Source organism: Camelus bactrianus, chromosome X (assembly GCF_048773025.1).
Source record: "Camelus bactrianus isolate YW-2024 breed Bactrian camel chromosome X, ASM4877302v1, whole genome shotgun sequence".
NCBI lineage: Eukaryota > Metazoa > Chordata > Mammalia > Artiodactyla > Camelidae > Camelus > Camelus bactrianus.
The window spans coordinates 100,558,321-100,581,705 of NC_133575.1; the positions used below are offsets into that span (position 1 = coordinate 100,558,321).

Sequence of the window (23,385 nt, forward strand, 5' to 3'; positions counted from 1 at the left end):
AAGTATTATTATAAACCTCACATTCTTTATTCACATACTATTACAGAGAACCTGATATGTACAAGTCTTGGTCCTAGAAATTCAAAGCTGTAACAAAATATGACCTCCTCTTCCCTCAAGAGTTTACACTCTGCTGGGGATGCCTGCTAAATGACACAGTCATGTACCAGGTGCTGTAGGAGAGACATCAAGAAAGGCATCACGAATGTTAGGAAGCTTGAAATACGGCAAGAGGACAAAAGAGGCTCAGAAAGCTTGAATTACTTGTCCAAGAGACACAGCTAAAATGTGAGAAAGCCCAAGATTTGAATCCAAATTGGCCTGATACCAATTTATGTTCCTTGAAGGCCAGGGCCAGCCATACTCCTTTTGCATAGCACAGCTCCTAGCAGAGTGCCTGGGACTGAGGAAATGTTTAGAATATGTTTAAACAGCTGAATTTCCTTTCCTGAGGCCCAGCAACATGATGTAGCCCCACAATTCTAGGTGTGAATGCAAAAACATTTTTTTTAAGGTCATGACTCGTAATTACTTCTGACTGAACCATAATCATAATCATCACCCTTGATCGTGAACTCTAGGCCAGGCACTGGCTAAGCTATTTACAGATACTATCTCGTTGAATCTCTACCGCCACTCGCTGGGGTAGGTACTATTTCTCCTTAATCTAAAACACTGATGCTCCCATTGTGTCCACATAATTGGCCTGAAGACACACAGGCAGGAAGAGACTTTAGGCAGCATGATAGCACAATAGGTGCTCAAGAGATGGTAGCAGTTGCAGTGAAAAGTAGAATGCAGGTCTTTTTGACAGACTATCTAAGACAGCTAAAAATCCCAAGGGCTCACCAGTTCTACCCAGTGAGTCCTAAGGTCTTGCACATTTATGCTGTCTTTTCAAGTAATACACTTTATTCTGCATTATAAGAAAGGCATACATTTGGGGGTCCAATTAAATACAAAACACTATGTAACTTGAGCACAGATACGTGTCTAATTGGCTTTGAAAACTAACTTTTCCATTTGCATTGAACCCATTTAACAAACCACTGGATAATATTAAAAAAGCAGAACTGGCAATGTCACAGGACTAGAAATGGACATGAAACAACCATTTGTAAAATAGAAGAATGCTTCTATTCATTATTATCTGAAAAAAATCTAACTACTGTATCTCCTAAAACTAACAAGACAGCAAAATTTCAAAATTTAGGAGGAACAGAACAATTAATAGCACTGAGCGTTTGTAAGGAAAACAGGGGCTTAACAGATTTCTATGGTGAATGAAAGGGATTGTGAGAGATGGTATGTGCTGCCAATATAGACTATTTTTATACATTATAACAACTCTGGACTAGTGCGTTAGGATTCTCCAAAGAAACAGAGCCAATGGGATGTATATATACATATATATGTATATATGTGTATGTGTATACGTGTGTGTGTATATATAGAGGGAAATTTATTTTAAGGAACTGGCTGATGTGATTGTGGGGGCTGGCAAGTTTGATATTTTGTAGGGCTGGCCGGCAGTCTGGAAATTCTGGCAGGCATTAATGCTGCAGTTTTGAGTCCAAAGGCAATCTGGAGGCACAATTCTTTTCTCCTTGGAGGGTTTCAGTCTTTTACAACTGATTGGATGAGGCCCACCCACATTATGGAGGGTAATATATTTTACTCAAAGTCTATTGCTTTAAATGTTAATCAGATCTCAAAAATACTTTCACAGCAACATCTAGACTAGTGTTTGCCCAAGCAATGGGGTACAAGAGCCTAGCCAACTTGACACACAAAATTCACCATACCGTATGACCCATGAATCCCACTCCTGGGCATATATCCAGAAGAAACCGTACTTCAGGATGACACCTGCACCCCAATGTTCATAGCAGCACTATTTACAATAGCCAAGACATGGAAACAGCCTAAATGTCCATCAACAGATGACTGGTTAAAGAAGATGTGGTATATTTACACAATGGAATACTACTCAGCCATAAAAACTGACAACATAACGCCATTTGCAGCAACATGGATGCTCCTGGAGAATGTCATTCTAAGTGAAGTAAGCCAGAAAGAGAAAGAAAAATACCATATGAGATCACTCATATGTGGAATCTAAAAACCAAAACCAAAACCAAAACCAAAACCAAAACCAAAACCAAAAAAACAAAGCATAAATACAAAACAGAAACAGACTCATAGACATAGAATACAAACTTGTGGTTGCCAAGGGGGCGGAGGGTGGGAAGGGATAGACAGGATTTCAAAATTGTAGAATAGATAAACAAGATTATACTGTATAGCACAGGGAAATATACACAAGATCTTATGGTAGCTCACAGAGAAAAAAATGTGACAATGAATATATATATATATGTTCATGTATAACTGAAAAATTGTGCTCTACACTGGAATTGGACACAACATTGTAAAATGATTATAAATCAATAAAAAAATGTTAAAAAAAGAACAAAATTTACCATTACAACTAGTATATTCAAGCAGGCTGGGAGGAGTACATCTGGACTAAATTGGTAGGAATACTGGGAAGAGGCATCTGTAGTACAAGTAGATTAAATGAAGGAGAGCAAGGGGCTTGGGTGTGACAGTTGTTGCTTTAAAATGAATTTTATTTAACTTAAATAAAAAATAATTGATAAGTGGCAAATTTCTCTTGATTTCATAGATATTATTAAAACAAGGCATTCCATAACCCCTGAGACAGATGAATGAAAGCCTTCTGTAGCATTGATGACAGAGATGCTTCAGTGAGGAAGCTAGTGTAAAAATAACCCTTGCTTCCTGATGGTGCCACAGCTGGATGCTTAAGGGGGAAGCCAGCTTTCAGCATGAATGGGCTGCTGTGGAATCCTATTTCTAGCTGTCAAAGCAGAAGGTTTAGCATCTTCTTCCAATATTCTGGTAACTCAAAGGAGGAAATTGAGATGATTTACTAAAGTATTACTTAGAGAGCAAGCAATTCAAAACAGGACACCAAACTGAGGTATAAAAAAGGAATATTTATCTTTTAAAAATACAACTTTGAACACTACTGACATCTGATTTACAAAGTATTTTCCTGAAATCTTCTCCATTAGCTTTGCTGACTTAGTACATTCTCTTATTTTCAATCAAGATTCAAAGGAGGGCAGGCTTATGTCATTAGACCTAACACCAGAGAAGAAAAGATCCTCTCTGCTTCAGGATATTCGCCCCAGATTTCATCTTTTCCCTTTCTTTTCCATAAAGCTGGACTTCCTGACTGGTCCACGCACACTCTGCCATTGTAATCTGCTGATGGGCACTGCAGAGCTGGAGCTGTCCCTGGCACTCAGCACTCCACGTAGAGCTGACCTATTTGCAGGAAGCTTCACAACCCTGACCTATTATTTATTCATAACCAAGAATTTTCTATTAATACTCATCAGAACTCTTTGCAAACATTCAGCATGAAGTAAACATAATATTTACAGCAGTACATGGTTTGCAATTCAACACACTGATAGCAGAAGAAAAGGGACCACCAGACTTTGTAAGAAGGACAGAGGGGAAAGCATAGTAAAATAAATCCCTTCTGCTAATGTGTGTGTGTGTGCACGTGCACGCACATGCACACACATGTTTTTAATTCATAGAAAACTAAACATGCCCTCCTTTAAAAGCAGACTATTTACAAGATGATTCTGAATACCACATACACATGCCAGTCATACTGGACACTTGCTTGCTGTGAATACATCTAGGTTTTTTTTTTCATTCTGAAATAAACCTTTTATCTGATACATTAGAGAAAATAACTTCGAAACATTTGTCAACTTTTGGTTCACAGTAATTTTGCAAAAAGCCACAAACCATGCTTTGTCTTTTAAAAGGTGAACCTGGTCAAGCACCTTCGAGAAGACACTGATGTGTTAGTCACTTACTGGCCTACTGGGGATTGGAAAGACAATGTCAGTTATGGAGTCCCTAGTGCTCCTCTCATTCCTCTCACCAATAGCAACATTAAGGGAAAAGAAATTCTGAAACACAAACCACATACAAATTATCAAAACATTTCAGTTATCAGAGTTTAAAAAAATACCACAGTCTACAACAGTAGTATAGACACTGAAAACACCCCAAATACTCTTTAGCCTCAGGCCTTTTTAATACTACCAATAAAAAAAGACAACCAGTTGACAGAAAGGGGGGAAATTACAGCACTTGAGGTTTGAGTCAATTTCTTTATAGTGCCTGTAGCTCAAGGTGCTGCTCTAGGATCCTTATTTTAACTGAAAAGATATTCCAGGAATGAATTGACAAATTTAAAGCAATTTCCACTTGCAAACCATTGAAAACACAATATCACTTTCCAAGCTTGTCCAACACACATTTATTTTCAGGATCCCAGGTTGTTAGGCAAAGGGATTCAGGTCAGTTTCAAGCCCTCAAAGCCACAGAATTTCCATCTCTTCTCCAGACTGGCTCCTACTCCAGTCATTTCCTGCTTGAAGGTATGTTGGAGTCGGCTCATGAGACATTCCACATCACTGGTGCAGATCTGTGGGACAGAGAAGACATCACTATTCAAAACCAGTCCCACTTTCCTAATCTGGCTTTTCCCCCAGTGTTGCTTTGGATTGCTGATGCCTGCGTGGGGTTGACCTTCTCCTCCTTGTGCGTATGTCCATATTGGCTGAGTGGCTTCCAGATGGCAGCCTTCCTCTGCTGTGACCACTAGACAGAGTCCACTGAGCTTTCTGTTTCTGTATATTATACTGACTTTATTTAGGTATAATTTACATACAGTAAATTCATCTATTCGACATGTATACTTCAATGAGGTTTAGTAAATTTATACAACTATGCAACTGTCACCACAATTCAGTTTTAGAACATTCCATCACCCCCCAAATGTTCCTTTGTGCCCCTTTGTAGTCAATCCTCACTCCCAATCCCTGACTCAGAGTTTTTCATGGTGATTTTTCATTTTCTGGAAATTTCATATATATGTGATTGTATAATATATAGTCTTTTGTGACTAGTTTCTTTCACTTAGCATGATGTTTCTGAGATTGATTACCACTGAACTTTCTAAATGAAAGAGCTGGTGTCAGTCGTGTTGAGAGGCCTGGGTATGCAGCCGACTAAATGATGACTTATCAGTGCTGGTGATGTTATGTGCAGGCCCACTGGAGCTGCAAAGCCTTTGGGGAGAAGAGGGAGGCGGAAAGGGCTGCCAGAGCAGAATTCTTCACACATGTCTTAGTTCACAAAGGAAAAGTGACAGGAATCGGGACCGCTCTGTGGTCCTACTTCTGTGTATTGTTTCCCTCTCCCCACATCTCTCTCTCTCTCTCTCATACACACACACATCAATATAAAAACAAAACCAAATCTGTGGGCCCTTAGGGGTTTGCTTTAGGTGGTCACCTTTATGTTAGTAGCAATTTTCCTAACTGTGAACCTGGGTGCTAGGGCTTCGCTGAAGAGCACTAGGGGATCCTTAAAGAAACCCCAAGTTACTGTCACACGGAATATTCCTAAAGCTGTTGGGAGGTACCACCCCCAAATTCTGTTGGTACCTTTGCAGTCTCTCTTTGGGAGCCCCTGGCACTACCTTGGCAGGAAGCTGCTCAGGAGGAACTGGGACTAGGCTAGGTGTGAGGTCATGCTTTGTCCCCAGTGTTGGCAGCAGACTGTATCCATTAAATGAAAGAAGCAGATTGCAGAGTATCCTGTAGAGTTGAATCCCCATTTCAAAAAAACATAAGTATACAATGTGTCTAGATCTATACATACAATATAGGTACAGCAGATGTATAGAAAACAGTCTGAAATAAGATATGTGAAACTGTTAACATTGGTCATCCTGGAGGGGTGTTATTGTGGGGAACTGTCACTTCCCCTTTACTGCAGTTCTAAATTGCTTACATTTTAAAGAGAATATGAATTCATTATTTTTGCAATTAAAGAAACCATAGATCATTTTTACTGACATATACTTCAATTTCCAACCACTTCGACTGACCACTTGGTCCTGGTGCTCACATTCCATCCTTCCCTCCACTGCCAAATGGGCCGGCTGCTTAATGGCAGAATAGCATCACCTCCCGGAGATAAACATTGCGGGCAGTGCTAGCTAGAATGAAAACAAATGCCATGAGGAGGATGTCTCACCACAGCTGGATTCCCAAATCGGCCCGTGCCTCTGTTAAGAGGACATACGTTTAAATGGCTTAACATTTTGGACATCTGACTGTCAGGAATCTGCATTCCAGTGGCACTTCTCAAAAGGCCCAGATCTTGTGAAATAGTGAGTGCAATCCATGAGCAGGTTTAACTGGATGCTGCATCTGAAAAACCCTATCATGAGTTCACTTATTCTGAGGGGTCAAGAGTCCCCTCCTGCTTCTATGAGGCACCCCTGGCTTTCTATGGAACTAGCATTTACCCTTGCCCTAATGCCTTTTGAGTCCCCTCACAGGATAGCATCCAGTGAGATCAACTGTGAGCAAATGTTCAGTCTGTATTATAGACTTATTGTTCCAGCTTCTTTTGCCCCTGCCTTGATTGTGTCATTGTGGAAAATGGCAGTGGTGATGGTGATGGTCAGGGAGGTGGTTGGAGTAAGACTTTCAAGACTTTGAAAATGAACATTTGCTAATGGCTAAAGGACCAGGGCAAAAGTTTGATTGGTGAGAAATATTGGTTAAAATTTTGGTTAATTAGCATCTGATATGTAAATTAAGAGAAAGAAGGAACAGTCTTCTAAGATATGTTTTGGAAGTAGGGTGGTCAACTCATTCAGGTTTGCCCAGAACTTCCCCGGTGTTAGCACTGGAAGTCTCAAGTCCCAGGAAACCCCTCAGTCCCAGCCAAACAGGGACAGATGGTCACCCTCCTTGTAAGAGAGAAACCCTACACTGAATCACAATAGGAGGCTAGGTGAGAGAAATTTCCTTATAACGATTACTAATGACTTTTTTATGCTTGAGAAGAGTGAGATCACCTGTTCACAAAGAACCTACATCCCCTTGCATGCCCATCTCAGGCCCCCACATACCTTATTATCTAGACGGTGCAGGTAGGAGCAGATGTATTCAATGCTTGCTCCAAATGGGTGGACATGAAGGAATGTGGAGATAATCCCTGTAGAGACAATACCATGGAGGTAACCCCTGAACATTGTGTTCTTTGAGATGTCACAAGGTAGTGTATAGCATGAGCCAACTCACGTGTACACCATATTATGCCTTAGACACTATTCTAAGTTTACATATATTTTACTCATTTAATCTTTTCAACAACGCTGTGAGGTAGGTATTACCATCCCCATTTCACAGATGAGGAGACACTGAGGCACAGAAAGTTTAAGTGCTTGCCCAAGGTCATACATCTGATAAAGGGCAGAGCAGGTATTTGAACCCAGACAGTTGCTCTTAACCACTGTGCATACTGCCTGTCATTACACTGTATTACATGTGGAAAAGGTGGCATTTGAAGAGTCACTTCCATCATTCGTGATGGCTAAACACCATTTGAGCTCTCCATTTTACAATGAATTTAGAGTTTTACAATGAATTTAGATTGTGCTGGGCTTTTGCAGTTCCTCTGTACTGTCTTTAAATTGGATTTTTAGCCCCTTACTCTAATAATGTCTTGCTGTTGTGGCGAAAGTACAAATCATGTACTTTGCCTGATTAACCTTGTGATTCTCACAGGAGAATCTGCTGATTGTATTTGGCTTTGATTCTGTGAGTAACTCTGTAAAGAAAAGCCAAACATTTCATCCACTCAAGTGGTGACTAGTATTTTGTTTGTCCTCAGAGCCCTGAATCTCTTCATGCATCAGAATTCTTATAATAGTTTCTAGCCTCCAGGAATGTGTATGATTTCTACTCAGCATAACTCTGGGGTGATTGGCAGCTACACATACTGCCTTGATTATTCTGGACATCAGGTTAATTGTTCTAATACTACTTCTTTTTCTGGCAACAGGTAGAATACAAATTGTTCAAAAGTCTACTATTTTTCCTTTATTTTTTTTGAATTCACCTCCTTTCATAAGATGTAAAGTATATCAAAAGACCTAGAATTGTGTTTGCTGAAAATTGCCAGGAAATAAGTGCTAAATTTGATTTGGTTAATAAACTACAATTTGTCTATCCCTTAAAGCAACTGACAAAGACTATCACAAGTTTAAATTGTAGTTTGAGGTTCAAATCAGTTCTTTGTGAAGATCCTCCAAATATTGGATGACATGGGGGTGTGTTGGGGGATCAAGGAGGAACTGATGGTAGAGTTCAAAATCTATTCAAAAATGGATACTATTACTTATGACACTATTTTACTCTTAAATGACTTGGTAAACTGAATTTCTAAACACTGACTCAAGCTGAGAAACTTAAATTCTGAAGAAGACAGTCCGTGTTCAAAGAAATTCTAGATGCTATGGCCAAGAAAGGCTGTCAAACACCAAGAAATATCTCTGTAGATTTCAAAACACATAGCAGTTTTTGTCAGTTCACACCCAAAGAACCAATTTAAAAAATAGATTTTCCTTTCTGTCAGCTTGAGACTAGTTTCTTTAAAAAACAAAACATGAAACACTTATCTTAAGAATCTTTGTTTCTAGAGCTATCCCTTTACAGAGGCTTCTTCCTACCCATGGCTCTTCTCTGACAGGTCTCCCTGTTGCCATGCCAATTTGTTAAAGAACTTTGAGTTGGGAAACGGAAATAAGTTGTCACTCTTCTTGAAGACTCAATGGCAGATCCCTCTGTGCATCTTTATTAACATATCAAAGTATTAAATCTGAGTACAATATCCATTACCAAAGGAGGCAGACACAACTTTAAAATATGCAGAAGTCAATTAGTGGGGAGAACTTTTGAGATTGGGGTGGGGCTACTGTGTGGCTCAGCTTCCTGAAAGGCAGCTGGGATTATCTGCTGAGGCCCAAGATCAGCCCCTTTTAAATGACTGAATATTTCAAGATCTCAATCTGCCACTGTTCTCTAAATAGAATATAAAGTCAACAAGCATTTGTGAATAGAGTGCTGTCAGTGCAAAATGGTTCTCATTTATTGAGGGCTTACTATGGGCTGGGCACTGTGCTAAGTGATTTAGATGAATTATCGTGTTTAATACTCGCAGCTGTCCTTTGAGATAGGTAATATTATGATGCCCATTTTGCAGATGGAGGAACTGAAGCGCATGATGGAAACGGTGGGGTGAAGACAGAAAATCAGTTCTGTCTGACTCCTTAACCATTTATGCTATCTTGCCTTTGTGAATACATTTTTATGTAATTTTGGCATTTATCTCATCAGAGCCCACCAGTGGCCAACAGCCCATAGACAGCCCCCCGACTCATCTGCCAGTAACCTGAAAAGACTTAAGAGAGACACATATTTCTTCCAGAGGCTTGCCTGGAGAAGCTCTCTGCCAAACAATGTCTGCATTGTCCCCTTGAGAGCTCACCTCACTTCTCAGAGATTTTAAAAATCTACAACATGTTTCTCCAGCGGACCCCCCCTTAGCTTAGTGCTCATACCAACACACTTGATGTGACAGTGGCAACAAGGAGCTTGAAGAGGGCTGGGAGCTGCTTTTACCATTTTTATTAAAATCTGTACTTGTTCTTACCATGTCGTCTTCAGGACTCTGGGTCATTGCACTCATACTTTATAAATGCTTGGTATGCGCTTATTCATCTTACATAAATCCTCCCCCCTGCCCCTGCCCTGTGACTGTACTTTATATATTGAATATGTGTTAGCTTCCTTACCCACTAGCAATGCTTCACGTTCAGATTTGATGGGACTGCTGTTCAGGGTCTTCTCAAGAGGGTAGTCACTATCCTGGCTCGAGGCACACATTCTAGAGGCACAGTTCTCCTGTGGGAATAATGTCTCCTGTGTCAGTGCATTTTTTTGGTAACAGATTTGGTTTCAATTACACAACAAAACTTTTTAACAGCACCCTGAAAGCAATACTGTGCAATTTTGATTACTGAATGGGAGGGAAAATAGCCTAAATTATAAAAGCATCATCAATAATCCAAAACTTCTTTATAAGGCTTCCAAACACACAAAAATTTAGACATTCACCTTCACTAGATTTTTTTCTTCTGCTTTCATCATTCTTGACTCTATACAAGAAATTTGGGGAACCAGACCCAACATTTATTGTCTATGAGATGCCAAACACTGTTTGGTATGTTTTATCTCCATTCTACAGGTGAGGGAAGTGAGGTTCAGATAAATTATGTAACTTGCCTAAGATCACATCACTGGGAAGTGGTAGAGCCAGGATTTCATACCATGACACCCAATGTGAAAGGACCATTCTTTTTTATTTTAGATCCACACTCTGCTAAAGGTAAGCCCCATATCTGAATGGAGAATCTACAGTGTAGCTAATTCACTCTCAGGTAATCAACTGCTGGCTCTTGAACTAAAAATTAGAGCCTCTATTTATTGACTATCAACTCTCTGTCTTCTCTCTGATAAGGAAATTATCAGTTAGGATATTTATGGCTTTACAGCTAGAAATGACCATGACCAAAAATATCATTAGTCAGTGCCTTTCCTTGTTGAAAGTTTTCTCTTTCTGAGCATAATAGGCATGTTTCATAAGAGATACTCAAGTGAAATCCATAACCATCAATGAATCTGAAAAATACCTCCAGACCTTTCTTTCATAGATCTTTCTTTCTCTCTTTGGGTACTGAGAACATCTTTTCTGTATTTTAAATGTGAAGGAAGAACCTTCAGAAGAAAGAATAAAAGAAATCACTCCTTCAGTCTCATTGTTGTTGTAAAACAGAGTGCTTGGGAAATGTCCTGGAGGGGTAGCAGATCACAGCTGACTCAGATGCTTTGTCTCGTCTTTCCTTCCACAAGCCCTCAACAGGGACACGTTTCCTTACTTTTTCTTTAAAGATGCCTTCAAAGCATCCAGGATGCTGCTCCTGAATGAAACTAATGGTGTTTTCTGCAAGACATGTTGTTTTGTGGATTTACAGGCTTCCAGGCTGTAGTCAGAAAGGAAACCTTTCCTGATGACCTACTCAATCTTTGGCCTTTAGAATCCAATCCAGTCAGTAACCATCATGCCAAGTTTGATTTAAGCAGCTGGCTCACTTCTAAGCCACAGGCTGTACATCTGTTTCTAACCCCCTTAAAACATTAAATGATCCAGTAAGCCATTTCTTAAGTGTGAAATTTTAACAGACTGGGGTTGATTTAAGATATGAAAGACATCCTGAGAAGTTTTGGCCATCTTGGATAGAAATGTAGCCTTACTGAAACCTGACTTCAATTTTATTAGAGCTGGCATTTAAAAAATTAGTAGGTATATTGAAGGGATGCTTATCCTCTTGAATTTTACTAGCAGATTCAAAGAGCTAGTTCTCGCTGCAGTAGGACAGACATAAGTCATATTGTTATATTTCAAAACACTGACAATAACTCACGCTGTGGTTTACTGTCAAGAAACCCAAACAAAAAGAAGAAAGATCCCTCCTCACCAAACTTATTGCTTTTCTTTCAACCTGAAATTATTTTTGCAGTCTAATGTGATGGTACTTTGCTTCCTAACCTAATTGTGTCAGTTTGAAATATTTGGTCACAAATCAGCTTCCCAGAGAAGATCCGTTTATAATGAACTGTCATGACTTTCTCTGAAGGAAGTTTCACTTAAAATAACAGGAAAAAACATATTCTGACTCACATTTTTCTGATAATCAGTTAGCTCTCTCTTCCTGTCTTCTTTAGCTGTCATTTCACGGTATATCTGTTTTCAAATTAGAAACACTTACACTTATGTATAATATCGAAAGATTCTTCTATGCCATTTGACCTCTTGCTTCTTTAAATGAAATACTTTACAAAGCAGAGAGATGCTTACACTAAAAAAGTCCTCAAGTCAATTTGTGATGTCATTCCTAAAGAGCGACTCTAAGCATAATGTTATTAGTATAACCCCATGTCTATCTATAGTCTTTTGGCTACACACTCCATTTTATGCATGAAGGAAAACAGACCTAAGTAGCAGCTCTGGGACATTTTAGAAGCTCTGATAGTATGAGGAGAGTCCTGCTAAATAGAGCAGCTTTGGCACTTTTCAATTAAATGCTTGATAAATGAATTTGTCTGGGATTGTGCTCGTTTCTTTAATAGCACCCACAAAACTGGAAAGTGAGTTGGTTTTATGAAGTGGAAGAATTAAAAGCATATTGCAAATGGCCTCCAGAAGAAAACACTTTCAATCATTTGTTTCAACTACACCAAGGTTGCCAGTTCTTAACAGCACTCTGGGGGAAGTCACTAAGCTAGCAAACACACTAGAGCCTGTGTGCATTGCATCTTCCTGAGCTGAGCACAGAAGATAAAGAGCACGAGCTCTTGTAGAACTGTAGAACTGTGGAATTGATTTCTGGCTCTTGGTCTAAACTCCTAATCTTCTCTTCTTTCTGAGGCATTAAAATCAGGAAGTTCTGGTCAATGGGCCTTTCTTTTCAGAGGATAACTTCAGTTGAATGTTCAGGCATAAAGGAGATTAGAGAAGTATGACAGGGAGATGCTATCAGTAGACTTTACTCGCCTGAAATAGACTGGGCACCCGATGCATGGTTGTGATACAATAATCCATTTAGAAGTTAGTAGACTTTCTCAGAGGTCCTCACTGATGGTTCTTTTTGCTGCAGGCTCTCAGTAGGCACAGTCCCATTTTGCCTTCCCTGTTGCTGTTATCTAGCTTTAGAATATTGCGTCTCCTTGTTAGCTTTCCTAGGTTCCTTCTCTTTTGATTTTGGCTGTTTCACCTGCAGCAGCTCATTATTATACTAGATGGAGTGTCTGCAAAGAAATGTCAATGCTCTATTTGTACTTGTTTCTTTGTTTAATGAAATGCTTAATTAAAAGTATTTTGTGTCACATGGGTTTTGTATGTTGCTATTTGCTTGACAGATGAAGCAGGGTTGACGTGTGCACTCTGATCTTCTCCAAAAAGGAAGACAGGAATGTTAGGGATGGATAGACATTTTATTCATTGAAAAGTACACTCTCTAGAACTTTTAGAAATGCCAAGGACTCACACCTAAAAGCATAGCCCTTGATGCAAGAATTACCCTGGAGAGAGGCTTTTAACCCCCAATCAACCAAACATTCCACATTGATACCTATTGATTGGTAGGAATTTCAGGGCATTTTCACTGTCACTGAAAAGGGAGAAGGGCGCAAGGGAAAAGTGTCACTTAGGACTCATGTACCTTTTCTTTAAGATTTTCCAACATTTTTTCCACCTGTAACTTGTCATCTTTGATTTTTTCAAGTTCAGCTTCTTTCCTTTTGTATTCCTCTTGGACTTTGAGTAGATGCTACAAGATAGACCAAAGACAAGTAAGTCTTAAGGAGCCACATTTCACTTAAAAACCCTGGCTGAAGTTAGATATTAGGCAGGCCTGCCTCACTTTCTCCCAGCACACACAATCATTTCTCCATGCAGATACTAAGAGGAAAATCAAGATACTTTTCACTTGAAGTTATTTTATCTGGCTCTTATGAACTTCTTTTGGATTTGTTCATATTTTAGAAAGAGTCTGAGAAACTAATTGATCTAATCACTTAACTTTCCTATTCCAGCCAGATGTAAGGGTAGGGTGCAGTTAATACTACGTGGACAATATCTTGATTTTGGTATAGAACTGAACTTAATGTTGTAAAGCATTCTTGCAAATAGCCATTTTCCAAGCCAAGTTCAATTTCTGTGAGGAAAGTAGTAAAGAATCCAAATTTCACAAATGTTAGTTCCCTTATCAGTAAGCAAAGAACTACATTCAATATTAATGATTACTACAAATACTATGTATATAGCATCTAACATGTGCCAAGTATTGCGCAAAGGGTTTCATATGCATGATCTCATTTAAGCCTCACAATAACCCTATGATACATAATCCTGAAGGTTAGAGAGGTTTAGAGGTTTGCCTAAGGCTATTCAGATCGTCAGTGCCAGAGCTGGGATTTAAACCCCAGTTGAGTCAACCCCACAGCCCATGCTCTTAAGCAACATATTAACTATACATCTTTTGGGAATAAGATGGGATAAATTTAATCATTGTTTACAAGGCTATTTTCCAGTAAAAAGTAATCAAAATGAGTGAAATTAATTTTTCAGGAGGTAGAGACCTAATTGTCTCACCAAGGTTTCCGAAGTGATGGAATGAAAAAAAAAAGTTCATCAGTTTTAATTTTAATTTAAGTAGCAGAACTGTTCTTATGTAGAATGGTTTCAAAATTAAGGTAAGAGGGGAAAACAACAAGAAAATGTTTGCAAAGTCTTGCTTTTCAGAGGCTTGCAAAAGACCATTGGGAGGGCTAAAAGACACAGTACAATGTACATCGTCAAAATTCTTTGAAGTCTAGCTGAGGAGATGTTTTATATTTTTTTGGTGGAAAGATCTCTGATGTAATTTACATGTTCTAATTAAACTCCATGGTGATAGTAAAAGGAAGGTAAGCATTACTTCACACATTTTGCTAATAGGAAGGGTGAAGTATTTATGTGATATTACTTGTCACATACGAAGACAATGATAGCAGAAGTAATAGGAATATGGGGCTCTTAGAGCCAGAAGAGACTCCCTGTTCACAATTTGTGATTTCTAACCATCAATGAGCTTTGCCCTAGATAATTCCAAGGCATGCAATTAAAAATTTGTTGCACAATTTAAGTTGTGAGGAAAATGGCTGGTAGTCTGGCAAGACAGAAGAGGATAGTACTCTTATTCAGAAGTACTACTCCTTTACTATAATGGGAACAGATGTTGATGTTTGTTAAATAGTATATTCGCTGTGGTGATGGTTACATAAAACTTCTAAGTCTTGAGCATCTATTACACAATATTGTGTTTGAATGCAATTACAGTTGGATGCACTTATTTACTTTACTTTGTATACTTGGAATAATGTGCAGGTAAACTCATTCACATAAATGACTGTGAAAACAAAACAAAACAAAAGCAAATTGGTATTATGTGCCCCAAAGCATTGATACTTAAAAACCCATAACACCCCTCCTTCCACCCAAATCAAGGGTAGAATTCCTGCTATTTCTTCTAAGAAACTGTATTATTTAGCATTGTATCAACTAGATACTTATTCACCAGCACTTTTTCATATCTAAGTAATTGAGGCTCTTCATAAGGACCCCGAGACCCTGTTCAAATCCTAAAGTACCTTCTGAAGCATAAAGAGCATAATGAAAAGATTAGGTTATGCTCGGTGTAATTTTATTGTTAAGTATTTTTTACTGAATACTCATTCCTTGAAAATTGGTGATCCACTGCTATCTCTGTATTAACCAGAATATTTCATGAACTATGATGCATAAACCCTTCCTCAGCTATGCCAAGAGAACAGACTATGAAGAAGAATAAGAGGTTTGCTATTCTGTTTGCTTGTGGGGGCCCTTTTACAGGCGAGGAGCTGATATTTGCCTTCCAAAAAGCTCAGAAAACCAAAATTTCTTTACCTGTTGCATTCCTTGCAGGGCTTGCTGTAGGAGTTTCAGCTGCTGTTCCTTGTTTGGGTCATCTTCTCTGAGGGCTTTGCCTTGTTCTTGCTTAAGCAGTTCCACCTCATTCCGGTAGGCATCAAGCTGCCAACGGAGGCTGTCATTTTCTTCTTTCAGAGCTTCTGCCTGTGATACTAAGGCTAAACAATCAATATAAAGTAGTAAAACCATATATCCAGATTCCATTGTGGTTCACTTTAGTACCATGAAAACTTGATATTTTAAATAGACATGTATGAAAAGCTTCTCCTTGAGAAACTATTTTAAAAAAGTTTTTAATGGAGGTACTGGGGATTGAACCCAGGACCTTGAGCATACTAAGTAAGCATGTACTCTACCAATGAGCTATACCTATGCCTCCTCAATGAGAAACTTTAGATCTGAGTTCACCATGATAGCAAGAGATGTATACAAAAGCATATAGACTTATTTTTGTAAATGAACACAGGATTCCAACACACAGAAGTCCTCATCATGTTTCAAACTTTTCACTCTAATATCACTAAAATATTTCTAGGTAACATCAGTTACTTTTATTTGAAATACAGCAAATGATAAGTGCCTGTAATGATAAAATAGAGGGCTAATTGTCGTGAACTAATGACTGTCTATACAATAATTTTGCTGATGGTTGTTTTTAAAACATGCAGCCTTGACTGGTCCTATAGAGGAAAGGTAAATATAAAAATTAAGACACAAGACTTCTAGTTTCGGGTCTAGCATGTAAGGAGCTTAGAAGTCACCACTCCCTCCTAACAACAAGTAAAAAGCTGAACAAACTAAAAAAAAATCAACAACTCTTCTTAGATACAACAGAGAAGTGAAGTAACAGGGCAAACTCCTGCCCCTAAATTTGGAGACAGACAGGTGAATATAGAGAATCATAACTTACCAGACCAGAAACCCATGAGCACAAATCCCCACAGGAAACAGTGTCAAGGTAGGAAAACCTAAACTGTACTTGACAATTTGCTGGAGGCTCAGTGTGGACAAATCAAATAGTTAAAAACTCCAGGGAGATGCAGTCATAGTGAGGTCCCTACACTTTCATGAGTTTTATCTCCAGGAGCTCCACCAGGTCCTCAGACTGAATATCAGAGCAAAATTCCTATGTGCTTCCAGCAGGGGAGGGGGAAAAAGAAACCCATCTGAAATATGCCAAAGCATCAAGTCCTTCTTTAAAAGGTCTGCCCCAAGAAGAAGTTATTTTACCTGAGCCTAACCTGCTGGGGTAGTACGAGAGTCTAACCAACCCAGGGAACCAACGAGATCCAGCCTCCTCTAGCCATTCTGTCCCACCTAAATGTGGAGAAGAAAACCTGAGAAATACTTGTGAAGTTCAAAGTCCAGAGATATAGGCTTACTAAAAGACTGAGACCTAATCATAGGACTATAAAGTGATTCTCCTCCCTCCATACCTTACCACCATACCACAATAGTCCTATTTACCAGAGTTCCTTTCACCCAGTACTTCATGTCCAGACTGCAACAACAAAAAACATTACAAGGCATAGTAAAAAGTAAAAAAAAACCCAAACCAACCAACCAACCAAACAAACAAACCCCCACAGTCTGAAGAGACTGAACAAAGATCAGAAGTAGAGCCAGATATGGCAGAAATGTTGGAATTATTAGACTGGGAATTTAAAACAACTATTGTTAATGTGCTAAGGGTTTTATCATAAAAAGTAGACAACATGGAAGAGCAGATGGATAATACATGCAGAGAAAAATTCTAAGAATCAAATAGAAATGCTAGACATCAAAAACACTAACAGAAATGAAAAATGCCCTTGATGGACTTAATTAGTAGATTGGGCATGGCTAGGGAAAGAATCTCTGAGGTTGAGGATATGACAAACTTCCTAAACTGAAAAGCAAAAAGAAAAAAATTAACCCCCCCAAACCCAGAATATGCAAGAATTGTGAGATAATTACAAAAGATGTAATGTATACATAATGAGGGTATCAGAGGTAGAAGAAAGAGAGAAAGAAACAGAAGCAATACATGAAATAATAATGACTGAGAATATGTCCAAATTAGTGTTTGACACCAAACCACAGATCCAGTAAGCTCAGAGAACTTCAAGAAGGATAAATGCCAAAAAACTAGGCTTAGGTATATAATACTCAAACTTCAGAAAATCAAAGAGAAATAAACAATCTTGAAATCAGCCAGAAGGGAAAAAAACACCCCACCTATAGAGGAGCAAAGATAAGAATTACATCCTACTTCTCCTCAGAAATCATGTAAGTAAAAATAGAATGGATAGAATACTTAAAAGTGTTGAGAGAAAAATATCCATCAACTTCTAATTCTGTACCCTGTGAAACTATCCTTCAAAAGTGAAGGATAAATAAAATCTTTCTCAGACAAATAAAAGTTGAGGGAATTTGTTGCCAGTAGACCTGCCTTGCAAGAAATATTAAAAGAAGTTCCTAAGAAGGGGGAAATGTATAGCTCAAGTGGTAGAGTGCATGCTTACCAAACACAAGGTCCTGGGTTCAATCCCCAGTACCTCTTCCAGAAATAAATGTAAGTAAACCTAACTACCCCCCCTAAATAAAGTAAAATAAATTTTAACAAAAGAAACAGTAGAGTAGATGAGGTATTATTTTTAAAAAAAGAAGTTCCTAAGAGAGAAGGAAAATGACATGTCAGAAACTTGCATCTATATAAAGAAAGGAGCATAAAGAGCATCAAAGAAGGAATAAGTGAAGGTAAAATAAAAACTTTAATTTTTCTTATTCTTAATTGATCTAACAGAGATAACAGTTTGTTCAAAATAATAGTGAATGCATTCAATTATGTATGCTTGTATGTGTGTGTATGTGTGTGTGCTTATGTATAAAGTGAAATTAATGACAGCAATGATACAAGGAATGGGAAGAAGAAATTGGGATTATATTATACACACTGTGGTATAGTGTTATTTGAAAGTGGACTTGAATTATTTGTAAATGTAAATTGCATACTCTGGGGCAACCACTAAAAAAAAGTAAAAAAGAAGTATAACCAATATGCTAAGCAAAAAGAGAAAATGTAATCATACAAAATGTTCAGTTAAAACCATAAAGGGCTGGAAAATAGTAAAAGACAAAAAGGGAACAAAGAACAAGAGCAATAAATAGAAAACAGTAACAAATATGGTAGATATTAATCCAACTACATCAATAATCATTTTGAACATCAATGGTCTAAATATACCCATTAAAATTCAGAAATTGTCAGAATGATTAAAAACAAGAAACAACTAAATGGTATCTATAAGAAACATATTTTCAATATAAAAATACATATGGATTAAAAGTAAAGGGATGGAGAAAGATACACTATACTAACACCAATCAAAAAAGAGTAAGAGTATTCAGCCATAAAAACCGACAACATAACGCCATTTGCAGCAACATGGATGTTACTGGAGAATGTCATTCTAAGTGAAGTAAGCCAGAAAGAGAAAGAAAAAATACCATATGAGATCGCTCATATGTGGAATCTAAAAAACAAAAACAAAAACAGAAACAAAAAATACAAAACAGAAACAGACTCATAGACATAGAATACAAATTTGTGGTTGCCAGGGAGATGAGGGGTGGGAAGGGACTGGGATTTCAAAATGTAGAATAGATAAACAAGATTGTACTGTGTAGCACAGGGAAATATATACAGGATCTTCTGGTGGCTCACAGCGAAAGAGAATGTGACAATGAATGTATGTATGTTCTTGTATAACTGAAAAATTGTGCTCTACACTGGAATTTGACACAACATTGTAAAATGACTATAACTCAATAAAAAAAAGTTTATATGTATATAAAAAAAGAGTAAGAGTAGCTATATTTCAGACACAGCTGATTTCAGATCAATGAAAGTTATCAAGGTTAAAGAAGGGGCACTAGACAATGATAAAGGGGTCAGTACTCCAAGGAGACATAATAAACTTAATGTGTGTGAGCCTAACAACAGAGTGTCAAAATAAAGCAAAATCTGACAGAACTGTGAGGAAAAATAGTTGATTTGACCATTATAGAGACTTTAAACCCCTCTATCAAAATTGGAGAGATTCAGTAGGCTGAATATCAGTAATGACATAGTTGAACTCAACAGCACCATCAATTAAATGTTAGGATATAATTGACATGTATAGACCATTTCATCTAATGACAGTAGATTACACATCCTTCTCAAGCTCACATGCAACATTCACCAAGATAGATCATATTGTGCACCATAAAACACACCTTAACAAATTAACACATTAAAAGATAAAAATTATACTATGTATGCTATCAGAACACAATGAAATTAAACTAGAAATCAATAACAGAAAGGTAGATGGAAAATTCCAAAATACTTGGAGATTAAACAACACACCTCTAAAATCACGAGTCAAAGAAGAAAATCTCAAAAGAAAATGTAAAATATTTGAACTAAATGGAAATAAACACAAAACACCTTTAAAATTTTGAGATGCAGGGAAAGCCATTCTTAGAGGGAAATTTATAGCATTGAAAACATATATTAGAAAAGAAGAAAGATCTAAAATCAATCATCTGAGCTTCCACCTTAGGAAATGAGAAAAAGAAGACCAAATTAAGTCTAAAGTAAGGAAAAGAAAAGATAAAATAACAATAGATCAGAAATCAATCAAATAGAAAACAGGAATTCAATAGAGAAAATCTGTTCACACAAAAACTACTAGAGCTGATCGAAGAATTCAGCAAGGTAGCAGGTTACAAGATTAACGTTCAAAAATCAGTTGCATTTCTTTACACTAATGATGAATCAACAGAAAAAGAAAGTGAAGAAACAATCCCTGTTAAAATAGCACCCAAAGTAATAAAATACCAAGGAATAAATCTAACCAAGGAGGTAAAAGAGTTATACAATGAAAACTATAAACCACTGAGGAAGGAAACTAAAGGAGACATTAAAAAATGGAAAGATATCCCATGCTCTTGGATTGGAAGAATCAATATTGTTAAAATGGTCACACTGCCCAAGGCAATCTACAGATTTAATGCAATCCCTATGAAATTACCCAGGACGTATTTCACAGAACTAGAACAAATCATAATAAAATTTATATGGAACCATCAAAGACCTAGAATTGCCAAAGCAAAGCATTACTGAAGAGAAAGAAAGAGGCTGGAGGAATAACTCTCCCAGACTTCAGACAATACTATAGAGCTACAGCCATCAAGACAGCATGGTATTGGTACAAAAACAGACATATAGACCAATGGAACAGAATAGAGAGCCCAGAAATGAACTCACAAACTTTTGGTCAACTCATCTTCGACAAAGGAGGCAAGAATATACAATGGAATAAAGACAGTTTCTTCAACAAATGGTGTTGGGAAAACTGGACAGCAGCATGTAAAACAATGAAGCTAGAACACTCCCTTACACCACACACACAAATAAACTCAAAGTGGATCAAAGACTTAAACATAAGACAAGATACAATAAACCTCCTAGAGGAAAATATAGGCAAAACATTATCTGACATGCATCTCAAAAATGTTGTCCTAGAACAGTCTCAAGCAATAGAAATAAAAGCAAGAATAAACAAATGGGACCTAATGAAACTTACAAGCTTCTGCACAGCAAAGGAAACCATAAGTAAAACAAAAAGACAACCTACGGAATGGGAGAAAATTTTTGCAAATGAAGCCGACAAAGGCTTGATCTCCAGAATGTAGAAGAAGCTCATATGATTTAATAAGAAACAACCAAATAACCCAATCCAAAAATGGGCAGAAGACCTAAACAAGCAATTCTCCAAGGAAGAAATACAAATGATCATTAGGCACATGAAAAAAGGCTCAATATCACTAATTATCAGAGAAATGCAAATCAAAACTACAATGAGGTATTACCTCACACCAGTCAGAATGGCCATCATTCAAAAATCCACAAATGACAAATGCTGGAGAGGCTGTGGAGAAAAGGGAACCCTCCTACACTGCTGGTGGGAATGCAGTTTGGTGCAGCCACTGTGGAAAGCAGTGTGGAGATTCCTCAAAAGACTAGGAATAGACTTACCATATGACCCAGGAATCCCACTCCTGGGCATATATCCAGAAGGACCCCTACTTCAAAAAGACACATGCACCCCAATGTTCATAGCAGCACTATTTACAACAGCCAAGACATGGAAACAGCCTAAATGTCCATCAACAGATGACTGGATAAAGAAGTGGTGGTATATTTATACAATGGAATACTACTCAGCCATAAAAACTGATAACATAACACCATTTGCAGCAACATGGATGCTCCTGGAGAATGTCATTCTAAGTGAAGTAAGCCAGAAAGAGAAAGAAAAATACCATATGAAATTGCTCATATGTGGAATCTAAAACAAACAAACAAACAAACAAAGCATAAACACAAAACAGAAATAGACTCATAGACATAGAATACAAACTTGTGGTTCCCAAGGGGGCGGGGGGTGGGAAGGGACAGATTGAGAGTTTGAAATTTGTAGATAGTGAGAGGCATATGTAGAATAGATAAACAAGATCATACTGTATAGCAAAGGGAAATATATATAAGATCTTGTGGTAGCTCACAGTGAAAAAAAATGTGACAGTGAATATATGTATGTTCATGTATAACTGAAAAAATGTGCTCTACACTGGAAATTGACACAACATTGTAAAATGACTACAACTCAATAAAAAATGTTAAAAATATTAATGCCTAGGTTTCTCCAATGATACAAAGGAAACAAAAAAAATTTAATGGAAGTAAATTCAGGGAATCAGCCATCCTTACAAAGCCGCATTACAAGAGATGCTAAAAAAACTCATCAAATTTTTGAAGAAAGATGCTAAAAAATGTTACCAAATTATAGGAGGAAAGATGTGCAACATCCCTCTTAAGGTTCATAAAAAAGTTTGAGCTGGAGTGATTCACAAAGAGAAAAAGCCCAAAAGAACACAAAATGGGAACAAAAAGTGGGAGATGTGAGCAGAACATATTGGAGGTGGTACAGGTCAGTTCAGGCAAAATCACAAGTGAGTTCCCTGACCTTGTGATGTCTTGCTTTCCTTGCCTCTGCAGGTCATTATTCCAATTAGTCTTCTGCCAGCATGGATGCAATGGGATTTCATTGTTTTTCCTCTGAGATCTCTAAAGTCTCCTCTCAAACAGTATCTCATTTGTCAGTCGTGTTACTGCCCCTCATCACCCTGATACTTTGCTCTCTTTCCTTGCCAGGATCTTAATCTCTTGGAGTGGCCAACTTCACCTAGCCCATTAACTGCTTTCTGGCTAGACAGATTACACTGCAAACTCCTCAGTACCCTTTACTCCTTCACTCTCTTCAAAATCTTTGGCCAAGTTTATCATGCCAATCCCTAACTCATGGTCACTTGAATCAAATTTCTCTGCTAGTTATCCTGGGCTGCAGAGGACTCTTAGAGGAAGTTGCAGAGTTGGGCAGTCCTAGTCAAAACAGACTCACGTTTGCCCTTGCTGCTGGATCTCTTACCTCTCATTGATTTCTTCCTTCCATACTGCCCAGAGCATTTATTACTGATCTGCTCCTCTCCCCTCATGGTCTCAGTTCCAAATCATTTCGCTCATCAATGGATGACCAACCTCTTGCTATACAGAGAAGCATGGGCTGTATATATACTTTTAGCTTCACCTCTCTTATCTCAGAGGAAGATGGTTCTCTCCTCTCTAAAGCAAACTCCATCTGAATTAGGATCACTTCCCATTCCTCTTCTCTAGGATTTCACTTCCATAATTGCCCACAAGTACTTTTTCATTCACAAGCATCATCAGCCTCACACTCTCCATGG

General features: G+C 37.9%; 1 protein-coding gene across 21 annotated transcripts in view; it reads right to left on the minus strand.

The window, feature by feature from the left end:
* Nucleotides 1-3,003: 3,003 nt before the first annotated feature.
* The window catches only part of ENOX2 (ecto-NOX disulfide-thiol exchanger 2), a 247,837-nt gene continuing 227,455 nt past the window's right edge, over nucleotides 3,004-23,385 (minus strand). For 15 of the 21 annotated variants that reach the window (XM_074359851.1, XM_074359845.1, XM_074359849.1 and 12 more), the window contains 6 exons: nucleotides 15,526-15,707; nucleotides 13,262-13,369; nucleotides 11,722-11,784; nucleotides 9,776-9,884; nucleotides 7,049-7,134; nucleotides 3,004-4,543 (listed from right to left, as the gene is read on the minus strand). In XM_074359851.1, the coding sequence (XP_074215952.1) occupies nucleotides 4,412-4,543; nucleotides 7,049-7,134; nucleotides 9,776-9,884; nucleotides 11,722-11,784; nucleotides 13,262-13,369; nucleotides 15,526-15,707 (680 nt within the window). In that variant the 3' untranslated portion in view covers nucleotides 3,004-4,411. Of the gene's footprint in view, nucleotides 4,544-7,048; nucleotides 7,135-9,775; nucleotides 9,885-11,721; nucleotides 11,785-11,842; nucleotides 12,849-13,261; nucleotides 13,370-15,525; nucleotides 15,708-23,385 lie in introns of those variants that run through there. The other 6 variants (XM_074359837.1, XM_074359841.1, XM_074359836.1 and 3 more) reach the window with 4 other exon arrangements.